The sequence below is a fragment of the Electrophorus electricus genome, chromosome 18 (genome assembly GCF_013358815.1).
Source record: "Electrophorus electricus isolate fEleEle1 chromosome 18, fEleEle1.pri, whole genome shotgun sequence".
NCBI classification, from domain to species: Eukaryota; Metazoa; Chordata; class Actinopteri; order Gymnotiformes; family Gymnotidae; genus Electrophorus; species Electrophorus electricus.
The window spans coordinates 5809438-5826689 of NC_049552.1; the positions used below are offsets into that span (position 1 = coordinate 5809438).

Here is a 17252-nt window from a genome sequence, read left to right on the forward strand (position 1 = left end):
TCTGTGTATGCGTTCGTACGGGCCCACGGAGAGCACGGACACATTCTGGGTCGTTATGCGTGCCCAGCTATGTGCGCTGCAGGGTTGATGGCTAGTGTTATGCCACATGCACGCATCTGCGCGTTGTCATTTGTGGTTCTTAACATCTGTGACCTAAATTAATCTTGTGATTTTGGTAATCTGGGTTATTGACACAGCTGTATTCAAACATGACTCATATAGTAACATTTTTCGGAGGTCTGTTCTTCTGGTCCCTATGACTTTACAACTTTTTTATATTTTAAAGAAATACAGTAATGCAATGGTTACTTTCCATGTGCATATGTTTGAAAGTACGGCTCAGCTTGAAATACCATGCTTCAAGCCTCATGGAAGACAAGCGTCAAGACTATTCTTTGTCCTGGCGCCCATATGGTGGAACATACTTCCGCTGGCTGTCCAGTTCAAACGCAGACTGAAGACTTATCTATTTATGGAATATTTATATGACCACTGATCCTGCACCTATGCTGAGTATCTGAAACTCTAGTACTTATTGCACAGTATTGCTTATTGCACTTATAGGCATCAGCACTGATCCCCGTATTCCTACAGTATTCTTGTTCAATGGTATCTTGAACTCTAAACCTACTGTACTGGCACGCTCTAGATAGGAGCGTCTTCCAAATTTCTTAAATGTAAATGAAAGTAGAATTTCAGAGGTAATTAACAATAATCAGATGCAGATATAAATTTCATGTTAGAGATTGATTTATTAAAATATATATACAATCTCAATTGCATTTGCCTATGTAACAGTCCTGCCATTAAAATACAAACTTAAGCATTTATATACAGTATTTGTGATTTAACCAATGAGAACCAAATGGCGGACCACCATTCAATAAGCACAAATAAAGGACAATGAACACATAAGTAGACAGCGACCATACATACACACGCATAAATGGAAACCCAAACACAGTCTCATACTGCAAACCCTCCACACACAACTAAAGTCTTTATGGATGAGTGAATTATTTAGTTGTCCAAGAAAGACTTATCGACTTATTATCTGTACTCTGAATTATTAATATGCAAAGATGCTGGTCGTGAGGGGTGTGTGTGTTGGGAGTTTGGCCTTGAGAAATATAGAGATGAATGTTAAGTAAAGGTGTGGCCAAAAAACAAGGAGAAGGACAGCTACAGGACCTGAAACCTGGTGCAACGACCCATGGGCGAAAGAGCGGCCTACACCCCTAACAGTCATTACCATATTGCTCACTGACACTGGATAGTCCTGCAGACAGTCCCGAGAGTCTCGGGCTATAGGGTGTCGTTGCTCAGCGCGCACCAATAATCTGACACAGACTGAAAGGGGGTCACATAATACACGTGCCTTCTACCTATGACTCGCGTCCGTAACATATATGACTTTGCGGCGCAGGAAAAATAACGAAAGCGTATGTGTAAACGGGAAATGGGATAACGCTCACGCTCCGGCCCCACGCAGCTCGAGCCGGGCAGCGCGTGCGCTCGCCTTTCTCGCGTCGCGGGAGCGCGTCACTCCGCGGCGCGGGCTGCCAGCGCGCGTTTAACCTCGTGCGCCCTGACGCTGAGCAGCAGTGGATGCGGTCGGCCTGATGAATAGACGCTACATGCTAATAGCGCTAATGTCCTCTAGGTGATTGCCGTAGAGCCCTTAGAGTTTACCGTTCGATCTTTATTTACCGGCGCTGACCACAAACCTCTGGCCGGGGTTACCTCCGAGCTGCCCGTGTGAACGTACAAACCCAGGGGAGTGCATGGTTTAGACAGATATCCGGAGCAAGCTCCTGTTTAAATGTTGATGAAAGTCGGGAGAGAGTTTTTTCGCCTTTTTTTTTTTTTTTTTTTTTTTTTTTAAATTTTCAACTCTTTCGTCCCTCAAACACACCGACCGCGGTCACCGTCTGCTGCGGTGACATATTTGGTTCGCAGATCTTAATCGCAGTCCAGAGGCGTCACACTTCACACTACCATATTATTCTGCTGCAATCTCATTGTCAGGTTAGGAGTCTAAGAGCAGAGAAGCGTTAGACACACTCTCGTGGGTCTGGGTTTACTCCCGCACTCACAAGCTCCTTGGAGGATTCATCTCTACATACAGTGAAAAACGACGCATTAGGCTGAGGGTCACTGGCTGCGTGTTTCTAAAAGCACTGGGCCCTCTGGCAGTTACGTAATGCTTAATGCACAACGTCAAAACAACCACATCGATCTACTAATTGATAAGTACACTAATTGGTTTTGTGTTGGTTTTTTTTTTTTTTTGTTCTTCTGCAAATAGTTGACTCCTATATATGTTTACATGTCTGGTATTTTCCACACAATATATTGCAAAAATAATAATAATACTGATGAGCAATTTTCATATGGAATAATGCTGTTTTAAGCTTTGCCAGGATTCTTTTGGCACAGTCCAGGAAAAATCACAGTTGCGTAATAAATCTTGAATACCGAAATCCAAAACTAGACTTTACTTGCCACAGTTATGCTTGTGGCTGTATTATTCTTGGCATTATTACTTTAGTTTACATCTATAAAGAATATAGCCAAACTAAGCAATGTTATGCTATTGACGAAATGTCTTTCACATTACAAAATGAAATCAACATGACATTAAAAGACCTGTTTTACTGCAAACACAGATGTAGTAGTCTAATGTCAATACCAGCACAGCACCGGCGTCTGCATCACTGAAGCTGCAGTTCTGTTGACATGGAGAGAATGGTTTGGTACTTCAACCTCTTTGATTCTACTTCATCTTTTCTGACATGCTTTCAGTCAGAAGTCAATAATACATAAAGAACATTCTTGTCAATCAGGCTGCTGTTGTGTGGCCTAAAGTCAATAGACTCCATTCATGTCCTTTAGGCCCAGAGTACACCACTATTGACTGCTCTGTAAACATCGAGTCACACACCATTTACTGTAAAGTACAGGACACACACATACAAATAAAAATGGTGATACATGACACTTTTATTAAATACAATGTATCACAACTGCCTCAACGTTATTGAGGGCATCCGATCATATGGATACACGTATTGTAACATGAATGTCATTTTGTGTTTTTGACAGTTTTTGCTTTTGACCGTGTAACCTCATATACAATATGTATGTATATATGTGCATGTATGTCTGTGTGAGTGATCTATCTGAGTCACACGTACTGTTAGAAAGTCTCCTGTAAAATCTTCAACCACTGTCTTGCTCTTCTTAAGCACTGCTTTCCACAAGGTGTGGATAGGTAAATGCAATATGGCAGAAACTCCCCGTAAGCCCTGCCTCTCCCATCCAAACTATTTACCCTGCAGGACTAACGACAGAGAGACGTTGTGAAGCTTGCTGCCAGATGGCCTGAATGTGGACAGTGGCGTAGCTTATAAACACCTGAAAAATCACAGAAACATGGCCTAGAGGTTCTGTTCAGTCAGAACTGGTGATTGGCTGATATGTACTCGCAGTTTTCCTACAGCCTATAGGTTCAATTTAACATAAGGCAAGATTAGCTCCTCCTTCAGTATAGCTTTGCCATTGTTCTTTTGTTTTTGTACAACACATTAGCTTACTTCATCTTTTCAGCCATAACAGAAAAAAGACCAAAAATGCTAACCAGGCTAATTCTGAATGAAAGCAGACAGTCAGCAATTGGCCTTATGCAAATGAAATCATTTACAAGTGTTTTTGGTCAAACGGTTCCTTTAAAGTTTACTCACGCTCGTCTGTCCTACCATCCTCCACAGGAACCCAAAAGCTCAAATTATACATTCACACTGATATACATAAAGGAATGTACCAAACAATATTTAAAAAAAGTACAAAAGTGCCTTACTTTAAACAAATCTACAACAACATTGAAAGCAACATGTTCAAAAAGGTCATTTTATACACAAGTTGAAGCTCCTCAGTGACTTATTTCACAGGCTAACTTCAAGTGTGTTTGTTAGTGTGGGTGTGTGTATTTACGTATGTGGATGTGTGTGCAAACTTTAGTGAGAGCGTGCAAACATGTACAACCTTCATCCGCCTTCACTTGATAGTTTTGATATTACAATGTAAGTTGTCAGGAACCAGTCAAAAATCAAATCAAATTAATGTGTTATTAAAAAGTGCACTGCTGAATATAGAGCTGGGGCTTGCATGATAGTACAGTGAAACAGATAAAAATGAATTTTTGGAAAATGAATTCATCCCCTTATGTCCCTCTTTTCCCACCTTTTCTACCCGTTTTGTCTCCCACCCCCCTAATGCTGTCTTTGTCTCTTTGGGGAATAGGTGCTAATAGCAGACATTAGTACAGTAATGAAATATATATTACACCATAACAGATGCGTGGCCCCAGCTTGAGTACTACATCACTGCATTAAATCAGGAGAGAGGGAGAGGCAGAGAATGAGGGAGGAATGAGAAAGAGAAAGAGAAGAAGCGAGGGAGGGGAGGCAGGCTATAATTTAGCCTTCCCCATCATAATCAGCCACTCGGGGTAATTGGGCTCCTGTCCTAAATGCACACTAACAGTATTGAAGTATGGGCTTGGCCTCGTCTCAAATGACTCAATATCCCCTTCTGTTGTGCACTATTAGGAATACAACTGCCTTGCAGGATTCTGGTTCTCTAAAGATTTTGTAGTGAACATTTTCGCCATTTGACATTCAGTCAACAGCGACAGTTCCCAAGACGTCCCGCAGAGGTCTCTCAGTTGCAAAACCACGCCGGTCCCGCTCCTTTTCTCAGGATCAAGTCTTTTCACACACGCGGCTCGTAATGCCATGCTGTAGTCACTCTGCTTGCTTGGGAATCAAGCTCGCGTAACGCGCATAGTCAGAAAGGAAGGGGTGGAATGAATAGGGTGTCCCGGCACGGCCCGGATTTTCTCCGTTTGGTTCCCGTTTTCCGTTTGCAGAGGAGGGAGACCGCCAGGTGGCTCCTCCTGAAGTCCCACAGATGATCGCGCTCTTGGGACCGGACATTATTTACAGTGCCAAAGAGCTCCAGGACGGCCGCGGTGCCAAGCGTCCGCTCCGCTCAGGAGACGAGCGTGCCTGGAGTGATCCGTAAACGAGGGGCTCGAGCATCACATTCCCGGTCCTTCTCCGGACGCGGAACAGATAAGGCTCCTGCCATACAGCACACTATGCATTCGGGAATGGGGCTGGGGGAGGGGAGGGAAACTGGAGAGGATGAAGGATAGAGGAGCGGAAGAGAGAGATAGGGCAATAGGGGCAGTTTTGGGATGCACACACACACACACACACACACACACACACACACACACACACACATACACACACACACACACTTTCATGCACTCACACAAACCCACGCGCCCAGGCACTCTTCCTCTCTCAGCCCAGGATGTCCAGGTAGACGGGCGAAGCCTTGGCTAGGTTGAGGAGCAGGCTGTGGATCTCCCTGATGACGAGGCGCGCGTGGGGCTCACGCTGCCAGCAGCCCAGCATCAGGTCGTACACTTCCTTTGGGCAGGTTCGCGGCCGCTGTAGCACGCGGCCTTGAGTGATGCACTCGATCACCTGTAGGGGGGGCAAGAGGGTTGGAGGGCACAGCAGACGCGTGTGAGGTGGAGCCCGAGAAGATCTGACGGAGAGCTGTGAGCACAGTGCCAGCTGATAGAGCGTCTAACACATGACACAACACTCAACACGGACTACGCATAATGTAAAATCTGTCAGGCATGCAACAAAGAGCACCACCTATTGTGTGTGTGTGTGTGTGTGTCTGCGTGTGTGTGTCCGTGAGCGCGAGTGTGTGTGAGTGTGTGCATGCGCGCACGTATGTGTGTGTCCGCGCGCGCGTGTGTGTGTGTTTATACCTCATTGTTGGACAGCTGATACCAAGGCTGTTTCCCATAGGTGAATATCTCCCAAAGCACCACTCCTAAGCTCCAGACGTCACTCTCAGTGGTGAACTTCCGGTACATGATGCTTTCTGGTGGCATCCAGCGGATTGGCAGCATAGTGTGACCGCCCACCTGCACCCGCCACATGGGAAAGAGGAAACGCATCACAACACCGACTCTGCTTGCCAAATACACTGACAGGTGCCAAAACAAGCTCCCTGTCTGACACAGAGGAGCTAGCAATAAGCTGAACACAGAGAGAGCCCCAGAAGCTTATGCGCAAGAACACATTTGTTATCACTGATGTCAGCGTTTTGAGGTTTTTGTGAAATCATCAACACATTTGCTCGGATTTGAACAGTTCCCGGACAACAGAGATCAACGATAAGACCAAACAGAATCCACATCCATCTGACAACAACTTTTCAGTGCATCATTCTTACACTGTAAAACTTCACAAACCAAAGGCTGGCCAACTAACATGGCTTCTCATTTTTTTATGTGAAGGTTATCACATAAATCTCTGCTCAGTGGGGAAAGTCTCTGAAGATCAAATTGTGATCCATTGCACACACAAAGCTGGGAATGAAGTGATCTAGAATGCTGTGAAGTGTCATGAGCTTCGAGGTTATTATTAGGTCAGTGCTGACCTAAGAGTCAACCCCAAAACCCCTCACTTCATTCAGCAGCACTCCCATAATGCTCTGCCTCTGAAATATTAACTATGTATTTGTCGTGCAGTATGTGGATTAGGCCCTATTAATTGTCTTAACATACTGGACTCATCAAATATTAAGGGCCAAAGCTTTTTAGCTTTTAGCTTCATCCATCCCACAAAGGTTCGAAGCTAGAGAGTGGGAGAGTTTACACACACACACACACACACACACACACACACACACACGCACACACACATGCACGCACACAGACAAGAGCTGCTTTTAATGGTGTATATGCGTTATATAAATGTTATAGACATCCAAAACACAATGGAAGAGTATGTGGGCTTTTAAGGTAGTCCTTCCCAATGACAAACTCATTATGCGTAAACTAAAGCAACTATAAGCGATTCATCACATATACAATGCAGTCTCTACCATTGGCTAGGCTGGGGCAGTTAGTAGCTAGTAACACTGACTATGCACCCTCATCGGCCCATCTTCTGCATTTATAAATTCACTACCAACCTTTTAAAGGTTCATAAGGTTTATGAGATTTAATAACATCCATTTTTTAAAAAAGCTAATATACTGCTCAAAAAAAGCTGATATACTGCAGTCTAGACTTTATCCTTGTAATTCTCAGCAATGTCAGTAATAAAATGTTTATAGAGACTCATAGTACTGGCAGTGGTGTTATAATGCTTCTTAAACTCAGAGGTTCAGAGATGTTTGACGTTTCATAAGGTCAACAACAGTAATACACGGGGCTCCATAAAAATGCCATTTGGGGCCAGATTCATTACACAACCAGCTCTCAGAGCAAGGATCTGCCTCACAACCACTGGCTTTTGAGAGCAGCTGTTTCTATGGAAACTGATGTTCTATAGGGCTAATCAATTCTGTGCCTGAGGCAGAAACACACACACACACACACACACACACACACACAAAAGCACCCTTCTAACCTGAATTACAATCACAAAACAGGGGGTGAGTTCGGCTCTTGACTCAGGAGTTGGAGTGTGTGGTCATGTGACCGGCCCTCACAAATGCCCGAACTTGAGTAAACTTCCTGGCAGGGCGTCACATCGGGCGTGTTATCTAAGCCGACGCCTTCGGCTGCCTCAAACCACGCTCATTATTGAATTGTGCCTTCGGTGGAGTCAATGGCAGGGGTGAGTTACAGTGAATGCAGGCGCTCAGCCTGTGATAACCCAAACCCCTCACAATGGGGCGACCCGCCCTGCTTCCTACACGCCTCCTGCTCCTCTTCCTCTTCATCTCTTTCACTCTCTCATCACCTTCTTTTTCCCTCTCTTCCCTTTCTACTGACTTTACCTCCATCTCCCTCCCTCTCTCTCTCTCTCTCTCTCTCTCTCTCTCTCTCTCTCTCTCTCTCTCTCTCTGTACTCTGGTGGTGAATGCTAATCAGAGTTCTTTAATGACTTTTTCAGTTTCTGTTGGTCGGTGCTGGCGCTCTTGTCCTTTTCCCTCTCTGTCGCCATGGAAACCCCCCTTTCCTGTTCCCATGGCCCCCCCTTAATCTGAGAGACTTACTGACAGTGAATGCAGGACCACACGCACTCTCGCACACACACACACACACACACGGGCACATATAAGCCGCTGACGTCACAGAGGGCAGCGGGTGCAGTCGGGACGGTGTGCCAGCCTGCTTGCGCCGCCCACGGAGGAGCGGGACACGAAGGACATATCGATCTAGACTCGTTTCCAGCGCGTCCGGGTCTTATGTTTGAGAGGCCGTGTAAAGGTGTAAAGCCTCCAGCCTCTGTGGTTCCTGTTCCGAGCTCCAAATCGACAGCTATGGACTCCATAAGTGTTTACAATTCTCATTTCCTCCATCATGACCTCTCCTTTGGCTGTTAACGCAAACACCTTCCATAGTTTACCTGTTACAGAAATACGCCTAATGAGATTATTAAGGAGGGGGAGGGGTTAGCGTTATCTAATTTGCATAATTAGCAATTTAGAGGGTAGTGTATAAAGCAATTATCGTATCACTTCAAAAACCAAACAACACCCAGTACGTGTCCATTAGGTCTTGTCTGGGAGCATTTAGGAGTAATAAAGTCTAATTTTGCGACAGGGGGAGAACAGTGTGTGTGGGGGGGGGGGGTGGATGAGGGGTGGGATAAGTGAGAAACGGCAGAGTAGAGACGGTTCACAAAAGACACAGAAGGGCGGGGAGAGCAGAAAGCCCCTGACCCGGTAGTAATCCGTGCTGTAGACGTCGCGGGACATGCCAAAGTCGCCGATCTTCACCAGCAGGTTCTCGCCGACCAGGCAGTTGCGTGTGGCCAGGTCCCGGTGCACGAAGTGCTGCGAGGCCAGGTAGACCATGCCAGCGGCTATCTGCTGAGCTATGTGCAGCATCTGGGACTGAGTCAGCTCACCCTGCTGTTGGACCTGACCATCTGCCATCAACACGGCATCGGGACCGTGCGCCCTGCACAGAGAGAGAAGGAGGGAGGCAGAGAGAGAGAGAGGGAGAGGGAGATGAATGCAGAGAGGAAGAGAGAGAGCGACGGAGAGAGAGAAGGAGAGGGAGAGAGGCAGAGAGAGGGATGCAGAGAGGAAGAGGGACAGGAAAAAAGGAGGAAGGAAAGGGGAGAGAGGGAGGGAAGAAGAGAAAGGGAGAGAGAGGGGGATGGACAGAGAGAGAGTTATAGAGAGAGGGAGAGAGAGGGGGATAGACAGAGAGAGAGTTATAGAGAGAGGGAGAGAGAGGGGGATGGACAGAGAGAGAGTTATAGAGAGAGGGAGAGAGAGGGGGATGGACAGAGAGAGAGTTATAGAGAGAGGGAGAGAGGGGGATAGACAGAGAGAGAGTTATAGAGAGAGGGAGAGAGAGGGGGATAGACAGAGAGAGAGTTAGAGAGAGGGAGAGAGGGGGATGGACAGAGAGAGAGTTATAGAGAGAGGGAGAGAGGGGGGGATAGATAGAGAGAGAGTTATAGAGAGAGGGAGAGAGAGGGGGATAGACAGAGAGAGAGTTAGAGAGAGGGAGAGAGAGGGGGATAGACAGAGAGAGAGTTAGAGAGAGAGGGAGAGAGGGGGGGATAGATAGAGAGAGAGTTATAGAGAGAGGGAGAGAGAGGGGGATAGACAGAGAGAGAGTTATAGAGAGAGGGAGAGAGGGGGGGATAGACAGAGAGAGAGTTATAGAGAGAGGGAGAGAGGGGGGATAGACAGAGAGAGAGTTAGAGAGAGGGAGAGAGGGGGGGATAGATAGAGAGAGAGTTATAGAGAGAGGGAGAGAGAGGGGGATAGACAGAGAGAAAGTTAGAGAGAGGGAGAGAGGGGGATGGACAGAGAGAGAGATAGAGAGGGAGAGAGGGGGATAGATAGAAAGAGAGTTAGAGAGAGGGAGAGAGAGGGGGATAGATAGATAGAGTTATAGAGAGAGGGAGAGAGAGGGGGATGGACAGGGAGAGAGTTATAGAGAGAGGGAGAGAGAGGGGGATAGATAGAGAGAGAGTTATAGAGAGAGGGAGAGAGAGGGAGATAGAGAGAGAGTTATAGAGAGAGGGAGAGAGGGGGATGGACAGAGAGAGAGTTATAGAGAGAGGGAGAGAGAGGGGGATAGATAGAGAGAGAGTTATAGAGAGAGGGAGAGAGAGAGAAAGGTAGACAGAAGTTGTTATATATATTTATATGTATGTCTATGTTAGACTTGCCAGTAATCCTGTCAGCTTTGGACACCCAACACACACCAGTAAGCACTATTTAGGGAAATCGTGTTTACCACACAGCATATACATTCAAATGAACTGGGTGGGCGTGGAGGTACAATATCAAGACTCCAACATTTCTCAAGTCTCCTGAGGATCTGTAGTGGATGTCAACATGGCGGCCCCCTCTCGTTTAACAGCTCACAGGAGGTACAAGGACGCAGAGAAAGGATGTGACTAAGTACTATTGAGATCCAGGCTCTGTCTCACGCAAGCACACACACACATACGCACACACACACACACACACACACACACACACACACATACACACACACACACACACACACATACGCACACACACGCACACGCACACACACACACACACACACACACACACATACGCACACACACGCGCACACACACACACACACACACACACACGCGCACACACACACACACACACACCTGAGGAACTTGTTGAGGTCTCCATGCTTCATGTACTCAAACACCATGATGAGGGGGTCGCTCTCCACACACACCCCATAAAAGGTGACGATGTGCTCATGCTGCAGGTTGGTCAACAGCTCTGCCTCACGGTGGAAATCTTTGCGTGCATTCTCACTTGCCTCTTTTAGAGTCTATACACACACACACACACACACACACACACACACACACACACACTCACATTTAGACATAAACAACAGGGCTTTGTGACTCAGTACAAAGCCAGTAAGTGGCAAAGTGGCAACATGGCAGGTGGTCACATGGTACATTCACGTTATTTCTAGAGTTCCATGTTCTACAGCATATACAGTATTAGCATAACAGGAGATAATGAGCTCAAACTGAAATTTAAGCTGTGCCCAGAATCCTTGTGATCCTTGTGATTAAGTGAGTGTGCCCAAACAGTCACAACAAACCACCATTCATATGTTTATAGCCTAGGTAAGAATATTCTGGCAAATATTTGTTCAAATTGGTATACTTTGCCTAGAAAATGAACTATGCTCCAGGAAGCAAAGAAGGGAGATGAGTGGCTATTGGACCTTGACAGCCACGAGGATCTTGTCCTGGTCAGGGGAGAGGTTATAGCACTCAGCCAGGAAGACCTTCCCAAAGGCACCTTCACCCAGTTCTCTCTTCAGCACAATGTTGTGCCTCTTTATGTGCTGGACAACTGAAAACCCACCCACACACACACACACACACACACACACACACACACACACACACACACACACACACACACACACACACACAAATATATATATATATACACACACACACACACACACACACACACACACACACACACACACACACACAAACGTGAAAGCGAAGCTGCAGCAACATTTCTGGTTTTAACATTTGACCAGAGCTGATTTGGAAACATAAAGTTTTCCATTCTCTTCTACTGTACCAGGGACAGGACAGCCTTGTGCACTGTTTCTTAAGGAGCACCAGAAAACACGTTCTTAGAAAAACTGTCAGATTAATTAACCATTCATTATTAACCATTATGTTAACGCAAGGATTTTTTTACTGTAGTTCAAAATAAAAAGATCAAATGAAATATTAACCTAAATGTGCTGTAAAATGGTTAAAACAAAATGTAGTGCATGTATCTTACCAAGAGACAACCCCACTCAGACGAGGACTATTTTTACATGCATTCATTATATTCTTTTTAGTTCCAAATTATTCCAACATATAGTCTCCCATTTTACACATGGCATTTTTCGTACCACATGTTAATTTAAATGGCTTTTAGAAAGCTGAGTCGAGGCTACCTGAATGGTCTGAATTAATTTATGATACATTAATCTAAGTCAGCCTCACCCTTATTTCACATTCTACATTTTCTACATCTAAGCAATAATAGCTGACTACACCACAAAGCCAAATAAGAGAAAGATTTCAGAGTACAAAACAGATTCGGTTACAAATGTAACAAAGGAATTTTAAAAGTATTCAAATTTATCAAGGCAGCCCTCTCTGGAACATGAAAACCAAAAGGTGAGTGTTTATAAAGGTGTAATAACACTCTTAGGACTGTATAAAGGACGTTTTTAATCTGGGAAGAATACAAATGCCTCACAGTGTTGAACTCAGACGGCCCCCTAACAGAGTGAGGACAGGACAGAGATGAGAGGAGATTAATCAGCCGTTTAGCTGGAGAGTGAGAGCACGTGCACACGCGTGTGTGTATGTGTGTATGTGTGTGTGTGTGTGTGTGTGTGTGTGTGTGTGTGTGTGTGTGTGTGTGTGTGTGTGTGTGTGTGTGTGGAGAGAGAGAGAGAGAGAGAGAGAGAGAACATAGTTCTCAGAGATTTATCCTTGATGTGATTAAGAAATGCTTTTGAAGAAAAACTAGGCAGTCAGCTGATTACATTAGCAAGAGTTAGATGATGAGGGTGCATTGATCTCCAGTAACTCACTGAACACCATAACCCAATATTAAAAGGAACAGAGTGGAACAGAAAGACAGAGAGAGGAGGAGTCAAGAGGTATGTGAAATATGAGTATGTGTGTGTGTGTGTGTGTGTGTGTGCACGTGCGTACGTGCGTGTGTGTGTGTGTGTGTGTGTGTGTGTGTGTGTGAGAGAGAGAGAGAGAGAGAGAGAAAGAGAGAGAGAGAGAGAAAAAGAGTGATCGAGAGAGACCGGGCAGATGTGCAGTGCTTTGTGGATCTTCTCAGATAGCCCTCTATAGACGGGTGGAGCGCGTGATGGACGAACGGACGGACGGACTCACAGGTGTCCGATTTAAGGAGGCTGCTGGAGCTCCGGAAGTACTGCGGGTTCTCGATCACGGGGATCTTCGTCATGCCAATGATGACGGCATCAGCGTTCATGTCCGAGGATGAGGGCGTGTTGGAGCCGTTGGACACATGGTGAAGAGGGCTGGCCGAGTCGTCCTCGTTGCTAATGACTGACGACGGCCCTGAGGGGGGAGGGAGACAGCCAAGAAGTGGACGAGTGGCTCGTAAATGGAAACGGCCTATAAAATCAAATGACTCGGCGTGGTTTGTCATCCGCTCATGAAAGCGTTGCTTTTATTTATTCGGAGAAGGCGGGCCCTGAGACAGAATACCCACTGTTTTATCGGTTTGTTTGTTTGTTTGTTTGTTTTTACGTACAAGGACAAGAAGGCCAGTCAGTTCTCCTTAGTAGCATATTCGGCTTCATTAACAATGGGAGAATTCAATGGATGGTTTATAGACAGGAGCAGTGGACACCACGGGCAGTACTTTTTAAGCCATGCTGCCCTTAACAAAACCTGCGTGCCCAGCTAAGGACAGAAAACAATTAAACGCAAGTGGAGCCGGTTAGCATGACTCAGCTAGCACGTTTACATAGTGCTAGCTGAGTCATGCTATCGTCATTACTAGTTCCTCTATGGGTCTGGTAGTTTTTTAAGGAGAATGGCTCTTGACTCAGAAGGAGAGAGGCCTCTCTCCTGTGGATTCTTTCATCAGTCCCAAAATAAACGACTCCCTTGGCTGACAACATCTCAGAGCCTTTTAAAGGGTGAGCTTTTTATAGTAATTATTTGTTTGTTTGCTTTTATGTCCCTACAAATCAATCACCTAATAATTGTTTTAGTTATGGCCTTGTTTACCCCTGCTAATCAATATCAATTTCAGCACCGATTCAAGACCTAGACAAACCATAGGAGGATTCGCGTGTGCACGCACACACACGCACGCACACACACACACACACACACACACACACACACACACACACACACACACGCACACACACACATGCACGCACGGACGCACACGCACGCACGCGCACACACACACACACACACACACGCACACACACACGCACACACACACACACGCGCACACACGTACACACCACACACACACGCACACACACACACACAAACACACCACACGCACACACTGGAAACATGCTTAGTAATTGAAATTCCACACTGGATCCTTGGTGTATTATACTGGACGGATGGAGAGATTGATGGCATGGTGAGTGAGTGAGCCTCACTTGATGCATGACCCAGGGGTCCAAAAGCAGACCTCATCGCTCACTCTCATGTCAAGGTGACAGAGAGACCTTCCAGGTTGCTCTATCTCCCACCTCCCACATCGGAAGACAATTCCGAGTAACGCAGCCAAAAAGAGCATGACCACTTCATTAATGGGCAGCTCAGGCCTGTGTGGATGTTGGTCCTTAGTGGGTCATTTGGAGGAACAGTTTTTTAAAAAAGTGGGTACCGTATAGCACCACACAGTGGGTGTCATACATCACAGTCCAGCTGAATGAATCATTCACTGGTGGAAAAGTCGGAAAAAACAAAAGACTGATTTTGCAACATTTTCAGAAACTCTCCGCGCTTTAATGTGTCTCTGTGTCTATGACTGGAATTCGGTCAGATAAGCGGAACTGTGAGAAATGTTTTCAGGCTACTTTTGGAACAGAGGAACCCAAACAATACAGCAACTGTCTTTCACACAGACAGTAAAGTAATACTATACTTTAGAGGTCTTCACTGGCTCTACTGACGCTGTGGTGAAATAATGCCAGTCCTAGCCCAAAACCTAACACTGACCGCTTAAGAAAAAAAGATGTTTCCGTTCATTTTTCAAACATCTTTTTCTTTAAAATGAATTTGACTTGGTGAAATCCAAGCCTTTTTTCTTAGCCAAGTTAATACAATAGTCTGCACAGGCATCTGCACACATTCCCAGACCACAGTGACTGCTCAGTAGAGCTTGCACATACAAGAGCTTGTTTTCTTAAACTAATTTCTTAACAACAACAACAACAACAAAAAGACAGCTCTGTTGCAAAAGCAAAACAATACCACTAGCTAAATTGGTTGTGCTATTTAACCAGGTGGATATTGACAGGATGTTTTATTTTTGGCCATGGGGGGGAAGTGCTTAACTCGGTCACGACGTGATGACAGAAACTGCACTCACAGGTTTTGTCATTTAGCTCTTGCCCAAAACAAACGACACAAAAAGCCAAATTCCTTGCACGAGGATAGCATGACAGCGGCCGTGAGCTAGGATTGAACTCATGACATCTGGAAGCACAGTTGAGGTCTGACATTGAGGCGTTCCCCACATCCACACACCCCCGGCGGTTCCAGTACTGAACGTATACCCAACAGCAACCCCAAAGCGACCTCAGCCAAATTTTCCATGTCTCATCTCCTTTTTAAGGATGTGTTGACAGCGACAGTAACAAGAAAACATTCCTTAGGCTGCTGTCTGTGATAATCCGGAGAGCTCGCCTCACTTGAGCTTCCCCCGGGACTGACCTGTCATTAGATGCCGAGCGTCGCGCTCCGGCCAAGACCCGGCCTCCGTTTCCACCCCACACCGAACAATGAGACCCAGAGGGACATTCTGTTTTGGAACACTGGTATACTGGTGCTGAAAGTCCGTGGGAACCCAGACAAAGAGAAATACACATTACGGACTATAAAACAGAAATGGTGCAAGGAAGACATTCCTTAGTAACCATGTAAAACACTTCACACAGTAAAGCGCGCAAGCACATGAAAAAAAAAAAGAAGACTCCACGTCTTAAATTAGTCGCAGCTCCGTGCTCGCCAGTTGTGGTGTTTTGAAACAATCATGCCTGAAGCTCTCTGGCTTTCCTACTTCAACCCTGTAGCTCACCTGGCTGACCAGGTGGAGTGAAACGCTAGCAACACCGTGGTCACATGGTCACCTTTCAGGGAGTGCACAGCATTTCATACCAATAATTATAGAAGGCATTCTGGGTAAGAGTGCCTTTCAAATGCTAAAAATGTACAGAAAGGAACGTCCTGAAAGGACAGAAAGGAACGTCCTGAAGACGTCCAGTTGCCCTTTTCATCACCCCAATTTGACTAGAATTTCCACAAAAAAAAAAATTATATCTAAAATGCATCAGAATCAATCAGGACCATTTTGGCCCATGACTAGAAAGAATGAGGGCATCAGCTCATGAAAGCAGTCGATAACAATGACTCTAATCAAAGCCATGGAGGAGGTGCCGGGTTAGCCAGAACGCTGCATCGGAAGTAAAGCTCTGGCAGGGCAATGATGTGGCTTGCTCACAACGCTTACCAGAAAGCCAAGCATCTCGTGCCTCTTCGGAAGACCCTCCCTCGGTAAATGGACACACGCTTTAAGGATGATACAGGACCACTTCGGAGGTGCGCTACAAGAGCGCTGAGTGTGAGGGGAATGATTCAGGGGTAGAGGACGGGGCTTCTTTTAATCGGTTACTGAAAGTTGCTCTGTTTACTGACTCTACCCACCCCATTGCACAGAGCAATGATAAAAGGGGCCAGCATGGTTGATGGAGCAGATCAGGAATCATGTTTCAACAGAAAGCAGATCAACTCACATACCTAAATGTGCCTCTAAAACCTGTACGCCAGGGAAACCTCGCTCTCTATTACACACACCCCCCCACACACACACATATACACACACCAAGTGCTGGACACTGTGTGACAGGTTTTCTAAGCTTATGTCTGCAATGCAAATCATTGCAAATGCGGTTTAGTTGCAGGGATCAGACTGTAGTCGGCTGTGAGGGTGAGGAGGCTGAGACAGAGAGAGAGAGAAGGATGGAGCTGGAGAGATCAAATGCTTGGTGAGTGAGCAGAGGTCATAACCTAACATAGCATGAGAGCCTGGGCCTGAATGAAGGTCAGGTCATTGTATTGATTCTCTCTGCGCTCAGGAGCCAAATAAATGTTGAGGGTCTCCAGTGATTAACAGTTACTGCTGATTAATGTCACCTGTGTCAGAGGGAGAATGGCAAGTCATGCACAGTAATCCTGTATTAGCATGGCAAGCTCAGTTGTCACTGTGTTAACGGTTTCCCCTCTGACCCAGTAAATGTGAAAGGTCAAACTGGCCGACATGACCAGCTGATCCTGCTCATTCGATTCACCCGTTCACTCATTCACTCATTCACTCATTCACTCATTCATTCTCAGTTATATACAAACATTTTTTTTGTCACATTT

The 17252-nt window shown here is 45.8% G+C and overlaps 1 protein-coding gene across 3 annotated transcripts in view; it reads right to left on the reverse strand.

The window, feature by feature from the left end:
* Positions 1 to 5307: 5307 nt before the first annotated feature.
* Positions 5308 to 17252, reverse strand: part of ntrk2a (neurotrophic tyrosine kinase, receptor, type 2a) — a 27236-nt gene continuing 15291 nt past the window's right edge. For all 3 annotated transcript variants that reach the window (XM_027012223.2, XM_027012222.2, XM_027012221.2), the window contains 6 exons: positions 12999 to 13187; positions 11291 to 11421; positions 10707 to 10879; positions 8773 to 9013; positions 5858 to 6016; positions 5308 to 5558 (listed from right to left, as the gene is read on the reverse strand). In XM_027012223.2, coding sequence (XP_026868024.1) covers positions 5373 to 5558; positions 5858 to 6016; positions 8773 to 9013; positions 10707 to 10879; positions 11291 to 11421; positions 12999 to 13187 — 1079 coding nt within the window. In that variant the 3' untranslated portion in view covers positions 5308 to 5372. The remainder of the gene's footprint in view (positions 5559 to 5857; positions 6017 to 8772; positions 9014 to 10706; positions 10880 to 11290; positions 11422 to 12998; positions 13188 to 17252) is intronic.